The sequence below is a fragment of the Copadichromis virginalis genome, linkage group LG20 (genome assembly GCF_057382275.1).
Source record: "Copadichromis virginalis isolate Kocher_CV1m ecotype Utaka linkage group LG20, C_Virginalis_male_GT1.1, whole genome shotgun sequence".
Taxonomy (NCBI): domain Eukaryota; kingdom Metazoa; phylum Chordata; class Actinopteri; order Cichliformes; family Cichlidae; genus Copadichromis; species Copadichromis virginalis.
The window spans coordinates 31,170,329-31,184,560 of NC_140637.1; the positions used below are offsets into that span (position 1 = coordinate 31,170,329).

The 14,232-nt window shown below is 44.6% G+C and overlaps 1 protein-coding gene and 1 long non-coding RNA gene across 2 annotated transcripts; one reads left to right on the forward strand and one right to left on the reverse strand.

Moving 5' to 3' along the window:
- The first annotated feature begins 3,581 nt into the window (after nt 1-3,581).
- Nucleotides 3,582-8,606, forward strand: LOC146685160 (uncharacterized). Its single transcript, XM_085445068.1, has 10 exons — nt 3,582-3,880; nt 4,756-4,929; nt 5,010-5,167; nt 5,273-5,471; nt 5,593-5,689; nt 5,771-5,942; nt 6,213-6,265; nt 6,373-6,499; nt 7,847-8,037; nt 8,468-8,606. Exons 1-10 carry the CDS (start codon nt 3,606-3,608, stop codon nt 8,507-8,509), a joined length of 1,488 nt encoding a protein of 495 aa, XP_085301194.1. The 5' UTR covers nt 3,582-3,605; the 3' UTR covers nt 8,510-8,606.
- LOC146685161 (uncharacterized) lies at nt 7,913-10,270 on the reverse strand. Its single transcript, XR_014917337.1, has 3 exons — nt 9,071-10,270; nt 8,408-8,479; nt 7,913-8,019 (listed from the first exon to the last, which is right to left on the reverse strand). It is a non-coding gene; the product is annotated as an uncharacterized LOC146685161 (long non-coding RNA).
- Nucleotides 10,271-14,232: the final 3,962 nt, after the last annotated feature.

The following is a 14,232-nucleotide window of genomic DNA, read 5'->3' on the forward strand; positions in this document are numbered from 1 at the left end:
CAAAGAGCACATACAGGACATATCACATGTTAAACCTGAGAAATCTGGTAACAGCTTATTTTGAATTTGATGCCTTCACCTTGTGTTGCAACAATCTTCTTACTCGATTTTGGGTTTTAGCTGCTCACCAGTGAAGGACTTCCTTTCTTGTACTGTTTGCTTCATAACGCTGCAAAGCACCCAGACTACTTCCACTACACTAGTAATAATGCTGCTCAATAAGCTATTTAAAAAACATTTATTTATGTATTTCAGTTTAAAGAAGTAAGTTTTTAAAAATGAATTAACCATGTATTTACAAAACGTGATTAAAAAGCCCAATGAGGACAACCACAAAACAAAAAGCTGTGAAAGTAACAATAATTCAGAGTCCTGGGTTGGAGCAACCTGTAACTCAACGCTTCCTTCAGCCGGCTCTTTGGTTGTATTTCTGACCCCCCTGCTCTGAAACTTTTACATGTCATTCAGCATTAACGGCGCCTTCACAGCTGTGTAAAACAAACACTTGGACCGTTAGATTATAGAACATAAACCTAAACATTTAGTTTTATTGCTGCACAGCAGCAGCTAAAAGGAGCCACGTGTGGAGCAGTCTATGTTTGTAGAGAAGACGAGCTTCTGATGTTTGAGACGTCGCAGTCTTCACCTGGAAGGTAAGAGTGACCGAGCAGAGCTGCGAGCCCGGATTCAGACCACCTGCTGACATCACGCCTCGTTAGATTCGGCTGTTTGCACAGTCTGTGATGTCACACTGTGCAACCTGAGAGACAAAGTTCAGGGAGCAAAAGCCCTGGCTTTTTCAGCCTAAAGAGCAAGATCTCCTCTGTCATCTGACCTTTGACCTGTGTCGATTGAGGGCCGTCTAAATCAAAAACAGCTTCTCTGTCATACATAGGAGTGACCTGAGATAAAGACAGCCGAGATTCGAGTTTATTAAAAGTTTTTAGTTACTTTAAAGAAATATAAAATATGCTTATAAAACTACGAGGGTTCGAATAAAACTACTTATAAACTCCCGAAGCATTTAATTAATACTTATACAGAAAATTAACCTTTAAATATCTGAGGTGTGATTTCAGTTTAACTACTGTAGATGTTTTCATTTCGAGGTTAGAGCGACTGGTTTAACTCTCATTCTTTCTGTCTTGTTTGTTTTTAAATGTCTCCAGTTCAGTCAGCAAACAGTAAAATAGTGCATAAGTGAGCATCAACCACATCATTTTCTGACTACTTTGAGTAAGCTTGCCTGGGCATGTGCAGCGATTTTGCAATCTTGGACTTTCCCTAATTTCTGTGATGTTCTGGCTTTTTGTCATCTGGGGACTTCCTCCGTCACCGGAGTCATGCTTGAGTCATGATTGCCCTCGTCTGTCCTCCTCATACTGAGTGACGCTCTCTGAGGATTGAGCTCTAATAGCTCACAGCTCCCCAATAAACATGTAATTTCATGTCCAGTTACTTATGACTCTCAGGTTTCTCTCCACAAGTTCCTTCTTATTATTGCGATGCTGGACGTCGACATTACTCGTGACCAAAATTTAAAAGAACGAGATTAGTGTATTTACAAGTAACCTTCAGACTGCTCTAAACACAGTTTTTGTTTCCTATTCTTGTATACATGATAAAGAGATCGGAGAAGCCCCACCCACCTGCTGTGCAGACCTTCTGTTTGTGAGTGGCAGCCAAACAGAGTAAAGTTATCTTAAAGGGACAGGAGACCAATTTACTGCATCACAGCCCAGAAAATAAACATAAATAAGGACCTTTTTAAAACTTTGGATCATGAAAAGCTGCTCCAGTAGAGTCCAAGAGCAAAAACATGAGTTTGAACACAAACTGTAAGCAGAAGTGTAGCCAGAATGGGGTCGGTGGCACAGTGGTCATGTCCCAATGGGACTCTTTTGGGCAGAACCTGGACGGCACCCATGGCTCCAGGCTGAGGTCTTGGACTTTTTCTTAATAAGTTTGCTTAAATCACCATCAGACTGACCTTGAGAGACCTTACCAAGCAAGCGCTGCCACGACAGCACAGCTCCTCATGCGCCATACCATTTATTTTTATTTTGTAGATATTGGAGATAATAAAATATAATAATAATCTCTATCTATGGTGCAGTAATATTATACATAAAGCTACAGAGCAGTGTGAATAATCAAATCATTTCATTTTACTCAAAGTAGTCACAAATCAGAACTTCTCCTGGTTGACTCCAAATTATCGCTATCCAACTGTTTTTCTGTTACTATCAATAACTCGTCAGTTTCAATCTGTTTGGCGTCATTCTTGACAGTACATTATCCTTTGACTCGCACATCAATGATGTCACTCGCTCAGCATATTTGCAACTCTGTTACATCAATCGCCTCCGCTCCTTCCTCACTCAGCATGCCGCTGTCATTCTCGTCCATGTAACTCACTCTTATTTGGCCTGCCACAAAAATCCATCAATAAGCTTCAACGTGTCCATAACTCTGCTGCCCGTATTATTACTAGGACTCCCTCTACCACCGCATCACCCCTACCCCCTATGGCTCCCAGTTAAACTTTACATTAATTTTAAAATACTTCTTTATACATTTAAGGCCATTCATTCTCTCTCCCCACCATACCTTTCTGATTTGGTACAGATCTCCATCCCATCCCGGTGCCTCAGATCCTCCTCGTCTTGTCTTCTTTCTGTTCCTTCTTTTCGTCTTACTACCATGGGGGGCAGGGCTTTTAGTCGCTCTGCCCCCTGACCTCGGAAACATCCCTTCATTCCCTCTTTTTAAGTCCACCCTCAAAACCCACCTGTTCAAGATGCCTACTCTATATAACTTCTCCATGCTCTTAAACTTTATTTTATTATTGTGTTTATTTCCTGTTTTTATGCCTGTCTTATTTGCTCTGTGCAGTGTCCTTGGGTGTTTTGAAAGCTAACTTTAAATAAAATGTATTATTATTATTATTTCAGCTACAACATTAAAGTAATATAGACATCAATTAATTAGTAATTGGGGGGGTCCTCAGTAACCCTAACCGGGCAGGGCGAAGTGGTCCAGCTTTTTCTTCATAGAGGGTCTTTTGAACCACACACAGAACCAGTTTACCTTGGAAGACGCCAAACAGAGAAACGATTGCAAACTTGTCCACCATGATAAAGTTTTGCTTCCCAGATGGGAATTTTTTATCAAATATTCTGAATTCCTGTGGAGGGAGCGGCGTTTACCTATTCTCGGTCCCCAACCCGTCCCACGGCATACGCCCCTGCCTTAAGGACAATATTTCTGCTTCACGCAGTTGGATGTCCACACCACCAGGCCAGAGGGGTGATAACAAAAGTCCAATGCTTTCAGGTTGAGGGCTAAAATCGAACCCATGATGACGTGATGGTGTTGTGGGTGAGTTTCAGAGTACAAGAGTCTCATTGTTAAAGTTTAAATAAGTTGTGTACCAACAACACAAACTCTCACAAAGTGTACTTAAAATAAATAAAGAGCTTCGTCTGTTTGGATCAAAGGTAAACTGATCAGAAAACTCACATCTCGTGACCTCCCGTTAACCTCCATGCGGGTAAAAACCCCGCTCTCTTATTGGCTGATGGTCGACCTGCAGACAGGTGAGGATGGCAGCTCGTGCTGACATGCTGCTGCTGCTGCTGCTGAGTGGTTCGGTTCTGCTCGGACTCTCCGCCGGTCCCGGACACTCCTCTTCCTCCTCGGCTCCGGATTCTGAGCGCGGCAGGATGGAGCTGCGGCGCGTGCGCACCCTCGCGGCTCAGTCCCGGTACGGAGAGTGTTGGGCGCGAGCTCTGGAGCACCTGGACGCGAGCTGCAGGGACTTGACGTCGGAGAGCCAGAGCTTGATCGCGCTGCGGTTCACCCACTGTCACCTGAGCAGGTAACAACTGGAAAAACAGGTGTTTCCTCGCGCTGCTGTCCTGCACTGCGAGCCTTTATTAAATAATCCCGATCAAAATCATATTTTTGATTAGATTGCATTTAAAAGAAGCAGCTGGTGTTTGTAGCACTCTGCTATTTTCTGGGTTTGTATCTCCTATTCGCATTCGTTTACTTCCATCATGTGGCCGATTCAAGAGCTGCAGTACAGCTGGAAGAAAAAAAAACGAGGGAAATCCCAGAACCGCTTTTAAATATTCTAAATCTGTAAATATCCTAAATTGTTATTTCTTCCCAACAGGCTAAATTTCTCTGTAAAGGGGGAGTACATATGTACTTTGATATGTTTGGATCTTTAGTTTGGGGTTCCTGGGTTCACTCGCTACTTCAAATTGTTTTAAGGTGGAAGCCTAAACCTAAACCTCACCTCAGTGACTAACCCAACCACCACTATCATTTAAAGCTGAGGCATCAGTTTGCTCAAACCGTGGGTGTGTTACCAATGACCTGGCAGATGTTAAGAGGTAAACTTTTTCCTTTTATAAAGAAATCAGAGACGTCTGTGCCCCAAAGGCCACAACCACTTCAAAAAGTATACCCCCTTGTCTTTATTTTGATCTTCTATAACATCAGACATCAAAGTGCTTCACAGGTGATGAGTCTTTCATGAATGATCAGTTTGGACTCAAAGTTTCAGTTTGTCAGATGGCATCATCTCCTTTCCTCTGATAAAAGATAGTCCATTGTATCCTCTGCTAAAGGAAGTAATGTAGGAGGCATCGAGTCACCTTTCCTTACAGGTTTAAACCAGCTGTCATCATGGCTGCCTCGCAGATACTTCAGTTTAACCATAACCTGTGTCTGTCCATCTGTCAGCTCAGGCAGGGATTTCCCAGCATGCCCTGAGGGGTCAGAGGTCAGCAGATGTACAGCTGGCATGGACACAGTGGCGTTTAACAGCTACACAGAGTTCTTCACACACACTCACTCCATGTGCCACTTCCTGCAGTCTGAGGCCTGGCAGCGCCAAGCAGAAAACACCATTTACAGGTGAGCAAGCACAGATGACATCATGCTGAGGTGAGGAAGTGCATGTGTGTGTGTAACAGATGTGTGTGCGTGTGTGTCAGGCTGACTGAGAGCTCGGCAGGTGTAGCCGAGCAGCTTCAGTCCACCAGGCTGATGGCTGAGGACCTGATCGAGGCCCAGAGTGCTGCCTTGCAGGCGCAGAAGGCGATCCTGTCCAATGGCGAGGAGCTCAGAGTCACACTCAGAGACTCAACACGGGGTAAACGCACACTGATGGCCTGAGACACACAGACACCTCTTCGAAATGTTTCAAGCACCTGAAAGACTCACTTCCTCCGCCTCTCTCCACCTGTCCCCTGCTCAGGTCTGCGGTCGGTGTTCTCAGAGCTCAGCAGCACCTCGAGGGAGCAGCAGGTGGCGCTGTCCGAACTCTTCAACAGAGTTTCCTTTTTGCAGAGTTTCCTTCTGATGGAAACTCGCAGCCTGAGCTCCTGCTGCTACAACGCCGCTGCCCTCTGCACCTCCTTCCTCATCACCTCCACCCCACGCTCCTCCAGAGCCAGGTAACGCCACCTCCCTTCCCCGCCTTTGCACAGAGCTGGGTTTTAACGTGTAACTGTGTGTGTGTGTGTGTGTGTGTGTGTGTGTGTGTGTGTGTGTGTGTGTGTGTGTGTGTGTGTTTAGGTTGGTGTTGTTGAGTTTAGTATGTTTGAATTTCTACCTGGAGAGAAAGATCTACCAGTTTGTGCTGAGCTCTGATAATCCTGAGCACCAACACATGGTCAGTATGCTCACCTGAGCTTCACCTGATGCTTTAACCTTTGACATGATGCACACATTCATCACTCTTTCCTGCGTTCAGGAGCTGCTCACTGTGTACGTGAGTGCGTTGAGGCGATTCATGGTGTGTGTTGGAGTGTGTGTTCTGCTGGTGGTGTGTGTGCGCTACAGGGACCCGGTGCAGCAGAGTCTGCAGGTGCTGCAGCAGCTCAGAGAGACTCAGAGGAGCCTGCAGGAGGCGCTGCAGCATGCAGGTGAGTTCAGCCAGCAGGCAGACACTTGGGAAAACTGTAGACTGTATACAAAAGATGGAAGTAGGCACTATGAAGGCCACCCAGGTTATTTCTGGGATTTCTTTATGAATGCATAACGGGACGTTGAGATCCAAAAAGGCCAACATGGTGGTGCTCGATTAGCTGTTGGTGGTGTCACAGTGGATGTCTTCAACTGGTTGGAGGTTTTCATAGATTCCAGTGAGTTTGATTGGCGCAGATAATTTACTGAAGAGAAAACTTTGTCTGCAGAGAGTTTAGGGGAGCGACGGAGGACGGCAGAGGACGATCAGCTTCCTGTGAAGGTGAGAACATCAGGAGACAGTTCAGGTGTACACGCCTGCAAACAGAGGAGAGGTTACACTCTGAGTCCGTTCCACTGGTTCCAGATCAGCTGTGTCGTGTTTTCCAGATGAGATCAGAGAGCAGAAGAAGAGAGGAGATGCTGAGGAGGAAGGAGGAAAGAAGAGAAGAGGAAGACAGGGAGGACATATATCCCACCACCGGTGGCTCAGACCCATCGAACCTCTCGCACTTCGGTCAGTAGTTGTTGATCCATCCATCCATCCATCCATCCATCCATCCATCCATCTGCCAAAGGGCGAGAAAGTTGTCTTTGTCTGTGTTGTGTCAGGACTGAATCTGATTGCAGTTGGATTTGCAGTCTGCACACTCACAGAGGAAGGAAAATGGTTAATAAGTTCCGACTTTGTTCTTGGCCATTGTAGCATTGGTTCAGGCTCAGCTGATACACATCCAGCTGGCAGACGTCACATAAAGTGTGCCATTTAAGCTCCTCTGCAATCCTTCTGGTTTGCAAATACTGATGCAACAAAAGAATAAAATAACTCTAGTGTCACTGTAACGTGTACAGTGAAATTAAGTGCAATCAGGAGCGCAATGATCACTCGCAGCAATAATAAAAATGGTGTATAAATGATATTAAACTATATAAGAGATAAAGACAAAGGAGACAAACTCTTTCTCCATTCTCCCAAATTACACAACTCGTTTAGTGCAAAGAGCACATTCATGAGGACACTTCAACACTGTCTGATGCTAACAGTGAGATTGATCCTTTATCATGTTATTATGTTGAATTTGTGTTTTTCCGACAGCAGTAACTACGCAGGTTCCTCCAGAGTAGCGAGAGGACGTCCAGTGTCAATGATGTCCCTTTTTCTGTCCCACGGGAAAAGCACACACAGAACAGTATGTTTTAAATCTCTCGGCCTCTGGAAGATGTAGCGTCTCTGCGATGCCTTCTTAAACAGCTCTGTGGTGTTTCTGGCCCAGCTCAGGTCGTCCTTGATCTAAACTCCCAGAAACTGGAAGTCTGTGACCCTCTCCACAGAGTTCCTGCTCGTTATTAAAGGCTTAATTATTGATTTATTTCATCCTGAAGTCGATGATCAGCTCTTTTGCCTGGGAGGTGTTCAGGAGCAAGTTGTTATCTCTGCACCACTGACTCTGTCTTCTGTTTATATCAAGAACAAAACTACTCGATTTATTAGCTGTTTGAAGTTGCGCTGTGGCTGTGTTGTTTGGTGGCTGTGCTCTTTGGTGTTGAAGCTTCTGTGTCTAAAACAGTGATGCGGGTGTGGATGTGCCTAAAACCATCCTTCTTGATGACCAGCAGGGGGCGAAATAACTCAGAAGTTGTATTGAAGTCTGTGTGAAAGTGAACCTAGAGTCAGTTTAAGCTGAGTTTATCGTAACTGCTTTTGGTGTTACGTATGTCAGCTGTGACATCTCAATAATCTATAATTAAAGAGTTAGTTTAGTCAATTAGCTTCAAACTTAAACAGTTTGAGTTTAATTAGCGAGATGCAGATGTGGCACAGCTGTCCACATGGTTTCTTCTTCTACGTCTTTTTGTGCTGCAGGTTGGAGCAGCGACAGCATCCTCAGCAGCACCGAGAACGCCTCATCAGCCGACTCCACCCTCAGGAACGGTTCCCACAACGCCTCAGTGCGTCAGAGTCCAGGCAGGCGTCCTCGTCGCTCATCCTCTCGCCGTCCTCGGTCTCCCCCCTCCTCCCCGCTGGTGTACAGCATCCTGGTGGAGGACAAACAGGTAGGGAGGGCTGATTATCGAGTATTGATCTGTAGGGTTAAACAACCAAAATTCTTCAAAGCTAAATATTGATTCTGTAAACCCGGAAACTCACAGAGGCAAACACGGACTGGGAAATATCGACGAGCTGTGAATCTGATCGATTAGAAACCAGAGTTTATGTCGCGTTTTATTTTCTCTTAAACATGACATCAACTATCAGAATATTATGTTCACGTTCTGTGGGCCTGATTTGACTATTCTTATTCATTTTTTGATGTTTAGTGTTTTTACATTTTCTTTGGAAAAACATTTTGTTTTTGGACATTTTAGGAATATTGTGTGATGTAAACATTAGAAACATGATTTCCCTCCTTGTTGTGATGCTGACCTCTGCTCTCGCGTCTCTTCTCCTGTCCGTCCTCCTCTTCATCACCACCCTGATGTTCAGCCTCGTTACAGCCTGAGGAGCAGAAGGTCGGACATTCACTGACTCATCATTTATGTTCTCATTTTTCTACTGGAAACATAATTTTACTTATTTTTTTGTTTTTGTCTGTTTTCGTAAATTTAAATAAAATGTTTTTAGATTTAAAACAAAAAAACATCTCAAAGTGATGAGATGTAAAATGTCTGTTTTTGAAATGTTTTCTGAGATGAAGCTGATTGGAGTTTACGGCACACACGTTGTTTTTTGTTTTAGTGCATGTAAAAAATTGGCAAAGGTAGTTTCTGGTACGAAGGTTGTGTTGAACTTCAGAGTTTTGATAAACTCACATGTTGTGTCCCAAATCACATACTTTGTTACTTGTATTCACCGCTCTGAGTGCTTAAGTGCATCCAAACTGTCAAGTATGGCTACAGTTGCAGGAGCAACAGTCTAAGCTGAGGAGCCGAGACCTCGCTCCTCCCAGCCGTCTCCTCCAGCTCGTCTGAGGGGACAGTGAGGTGTTCACAAGGCAGCCGAGAGATCTAATCTCTCAGCGCGTCCTGGGTCCACAACAGAGACACCTCACCCCCCGATCCCCATTAGGACATGTCTGGAATACCTCACCTGGGTGGCGCCTCGGAGGATTCTCAAACCACCTCATCTGGCTGCTGGCAGCTCTACTCTTCCTCTCCTGAACGAGCTCCTCATCTAGTCTCTAAGGTAGATGAGAGGGAAATCCACAGCTTTGTGATACTGCACTCATAACAGTAAAAAAACACTTGGTGTGGAGTGCAGTACCTTAGCCAACATGGTAAACCGGCAGAAACAGAAGCAATTTTCATCTGGTAATACCAAACCAGCCAAGAGATGATCTCTTCAGTGTGTCCTGGCTGTGTGTCATTCACACGCTGCACCAGCATCCATACAGAGACACAGTAACAGCTACTGTTGGTCACACAAGAGAACCCCTGACATTACCCGGGCATAGTTTAGAGTGAATGGACATCATAGGGTCATCCACTTTCTTCTGGCAATTTTCATGGAGATGGTCAGTGGTTTGACTCCACATGCACGACACTGATGATGAAACCCATGTGTGTGCATGATGGGTAAAAAGCACTTAAAGCTTCAAGTTCCCAGTTAAGAGTCCAAAAAGACCAGATTCAGTCCTTTCAAGTGACGGGAGCTAAAACAGAGGCTTTCAGACAGAGCATGAGAAAAGAGGCCAGAGCAGCATATGCTGCGGAAAGCTGATCAAGCAAAATAATAAGCAGGATATTTAAATATGTCAGCATGTCCCACCAGGTGGCAGCAGATCTTTGCTCTGCCTGAAGAAAATGTTTTGACATGTTGGGAGTCTGCTCCCATCTGTGGACGGATCTTAAAACCACTGAAATGTGACCTTTGTTACGATCTCAGACTGAGGCTCCGAGCGCAGCAGGGACATGTGGAATGAAGGGTTGGAGCCCCCTGGTGGTTGAAAGCTGCTGCTCACATCATCCTGAAACTTGAATCTGTGCTGCTGTTAGAAAGAGAAAAAGCAGAGTCATGAGTGGTGGAGAGTAAGTGGAGCTCAGACTCTGGTGTTGGTAAAGGGGAAAAATTTAAAATATCCTGCTGGAATTTTTCTCCAAAGTTTTCCTTTTGCTTCAAATTTCAGCCTCAGAAAACAGAGAAAATGAGAACCAGACCACAGGGAGAGGAGAGAGGGAGGAGGGGAGCTGCTCTGGGATCAGATGTCTGGACGGAGGAGGAGGAGGAGGAGTTGTGGTGTCGGTCTGCAGCTCAGATCAGACTTTCACACAAAAGCCTGGAGCTGCCGAGAGACGGCCAACCGACAGCCAGTCTGTCTGTTTGGACAAACTGACGCTGAAGAGAAAGAGCAAAAAGTCTTCAGAGGGAGTCAAACCGAAGCAGCAGGAGGAGCAGAAATCAGAAAAAGTGGAGGCACTCGAGCAGGAGGAGAGCTGAGTCTGCACATTCTGCTCTAAAGCTTCTACAGACGTGTTTGATTTCAGGTTTCTGGATCCTCAAAAGTTGTTCCTCAGCTTTATCTCGGAGGAGCTGGACTGACAGAAACCCTCAGTCGGCACACCCGGGGAAGGTTTTTAATCTGAAAACCACATCAGCCGGATTCCTCTGATTGTTTCTGCGGATACGTGACGTGGAGATGGAGGCACGGAGACTGGTAACGTTTAGATTCCTGAAAGAGTGACAAAGAGGAAAAGATGGGAGCGAGAGGGGGAGGATGAAGGAGGGTGAGACATTTTTGACCTCCACATGGCTTCAGCCAGAGAGTGAACCACCAGAGAGTCGCAGCTGAAGTTCATTTTCCTGAATGGAGAAAAGAGTGAAGCAGATAACCGATGCCGAGTGCGCCTGTGTGGATTTCTCTGAGAGCAAAACTGACTCTGAACAAGCAGAAAGTGACTGATTCAAAAACAAACACTCATATTTTAAAATAAAAAGAGAAAAGAGAAGGAAAAATCTCATGAGTGGAGAATGAACTGAATAAACCCTGACCTGCGTACAGGTGTGCAGTGACGTACCTGTGCAGGCATGCAGCTGAACCGACCTCGCAGCACTCTGCTCAGCCTCCCTGCTCCTCCTGCTCCCTCCTTCTCCAGTCAGTTCAGCACCATGAGGTTCTCCTACCACCTCAACACGCCACCACATGGCAGCCGCAGCGCCACCTGCAGGACAGGTGAGTGCACTGCAGCTTTTGTGTATTTGTTTAAAGGCACTTACTGTGAATGTATGTGTTTTTAAAATGTTTGAAAGCTTCCAGATTTAACCACAGCTCTGTCTGCATGTTGTGTTATTGAGCAATGAGCTGAAGTTAAACTAGGGCTGGGCTGTACTTTCATGTAATGCCAGACTGTACCACAAGATGGTGCAGCGATTCACCATAACCTTTATAGGTGAGTCATCATAAACATTGTTTAAAGTGGCAGCGTGGGAAATGCCAAAGCCTCTTAAGGAAATGGAGGAAAAAGTAAAAAGAAATGTCAAAAGAATAGAAGGGGGGAAAAAAAAACAACACATCTGTAAACACATCTGGTAAAATGCTGCCCCCTGGAGGTTAATCTTATTTGACGCATTCTGCAGAGGGTAATTACAAAAAGTGCCTTTAACTCAGCAGAAATTGCACATTTTTATAGGGATGGTGTCAGCAGCTGGTTCCGAGAAGATAAAATAAATGGAATTTTTAAAGTGCTGTGCAGAAGTCTTGCGTCGGCCTCATTTCTTCACATTTTGCTTCCAGTGAGCCAAAATTTCTTCCTTGTAGTTTAAAAAAAGTGGTTCTGAACAGTACTTCTCCAGGCTTTCTGAAAGTATTTAAAACTTTTTCCTTTGGACTTTCTCAGTTATTTGCAGTCGGATCCTTGTACCTGACCAGTTTCAGAGGCTGTTTGTTTGTGGAACCACTTAACACTGACCTGTGACTCATTCAAGCATAAAAAGTCACCAATTCAATGGACGAACCAGTGATGTGTCTACACATCAGCATTGTTGGGATCATTACTCAAGCCATTATACATTACTTATTACTTTTCTTAAAAGTAATGCAGTACTTTAATTACTCACTGGGGAAAGTAATTTGTTACATTACTTTCCAGTTTCTCCGTAAAATGACCTGAATTGTGTCATAATCAGCACTTAACAATATAAACCTTTGGCTGCCGTCACGTGTCCTAATAAGGACACGCATAAGCGCTTCCTCTTAGTATTTAGGTATGAACGCAAAGCAAAGATGAAAACCTTCACAAAGAAACTTAGATGAGATCGCCATGGTGATTCTCCTGTAGAAACATTAACAGGTACAAACGGACTCTGCAGACTGACTCCTCATCAGTTTGTTACCTGTTGAAGTTCAGGGTCTGGCTCCAGCACATTACACCAAATTCTGGAAATTTTTGAAATATTTTTCTCTGCCTGTCACAAGAACACAGTTTGTTTGCATTTCTTTAGTTACATTTATTAAAAAACCCCCAAAGATAACACATCTGAGAGGCACAAAATAATATTTTTGCACCAACAAGGTGATTCACAAAGCGCTAAATTACCACGGCGTCCTTAGTGTTTGGTGGGGCTTCTGCTCCTGAGATGACCATATTAGGTATATGTCATCTCTGTGACATCACACAGGTCTGCCGTCAGAAGCCTGAGTGTTTGTCTCTTTGTCATTTAAACTTGAGCCATGGCTGTAGAGACTCACTGAATGGCCACTGAAAGCAGGATGAGTTTATTTAACCTTCATCGCTGCTGCCCGCAGTGAAAGTTACAGTCATGGTGGTGATTGGTGCGATGCTGCGGCTGGTCTCTGCAGCTCCATGTCCTGCCTCTACTTTCATTTTTCTGCTCGTCTGTTTAAACAAACAGAAACATAAAAGCTCTAATCTCTGAGCAGCAAAAGTATGACAGTTTGCTTTTATTTTTAAACATAAAGCAGCACACTCTGAAAGCCGTCACAATTAAATATCCATCATATGTTGTAGATCATCCATCCATCCATCTATTTTCTGCCATTTATCCGGGTACGGGCAGCAGTCTAATGGGGAAGCCCAGACTTCCTTCACCCCTGCCACCTCTTCCAGCTCATCCGGTGGGACACAGAGTTATTCCCAAACCAGCAGAGAGACATAATCTCTCCAGCATGTCCTGGGTCTGCCCCAGCCTCCATGTGGGAGGCGTCCAGGAACTAGCTTATATTCTGTGCAGTTATACTGTCCTGCAGCTGGTGCAACATTTATAGTTCAGTATTTTTATTTTATACTTATCTGTGTTTTCCTTGTCATGCACCATGTGAAGTTTTTCGGACAGTCTCGCAACAGAATCTGTTTCTGCATACGAATCTTCATGTATCTGGTCTGATATGAGCTGATTAACAATATTCTGGGTTAGGCATAGAGCTGGGCGATAGAACGATAACGATATGTATCGCGATATAACTTTTACTCGATAGAGAAATTAAGCTATCGCGATAGACCTCGCCGCTCTTGTCCTCTTAAAAAAAAAAAAAAAAAAAAAAAAAAAAAAAAAGGTCAGCCAATCCAAATTAAGTAGCGCAGAGCCGAACCAATCACAGCCGCAGCGTCACGTCGCGTGACTTGTTACGTACAGCACAAGTGCCAAGCCGCACGTGTGTTTGTTTGGGAAGCAGCCAGCGGGTAATGGAGGAAATGAGTGTGCCGACTAGAAAAATCAACCGAGCGTGACCGAAGAGAAAACAGATGATGGTTCCAATGCCGGAGAGATTGTCGAACGGAAGAGCCATAGAAGTTCCGTAGTGTGAAGGTATTTCGGCTATTTCAAGTCTGACAAAAAACAGAGTAGCGTGCACTGTAAATTGTGCCGAAAGCAAGTCTGGAAATACAATAAACTGGTGCATGCGTCACACTGTGCGCCACGTTATTGTTTCGGTGAAATGAATTTCTACAATACTGTTAATTCTACTCTCTGCAGTGTTTAAATGCTTACATATACACACAGTTACTGTCCCTCCACACATACGACTCGGTTCTGCTTCTATGCCCCAGCTTTGTTTACTTTTTCCCACCGAGGCTTCTAGACTTCTGATTGGCCAACATTTCTGCACGGTTAGGAATCTAGCGCCACCTGCTGCTTTGGCATGTTCATAGCAGCGTTTTCCTTCATTTCTGCCTTTATGTGTGGACGGGATTATTTTTTTAAAACGAAAACGGAAAATCTGTTTTCAAAAATACCCGTGTACGTGTGGACGTAGCCTCAGTCTCTGACTGGAAGCGCTAATTCGTCATTCGGCT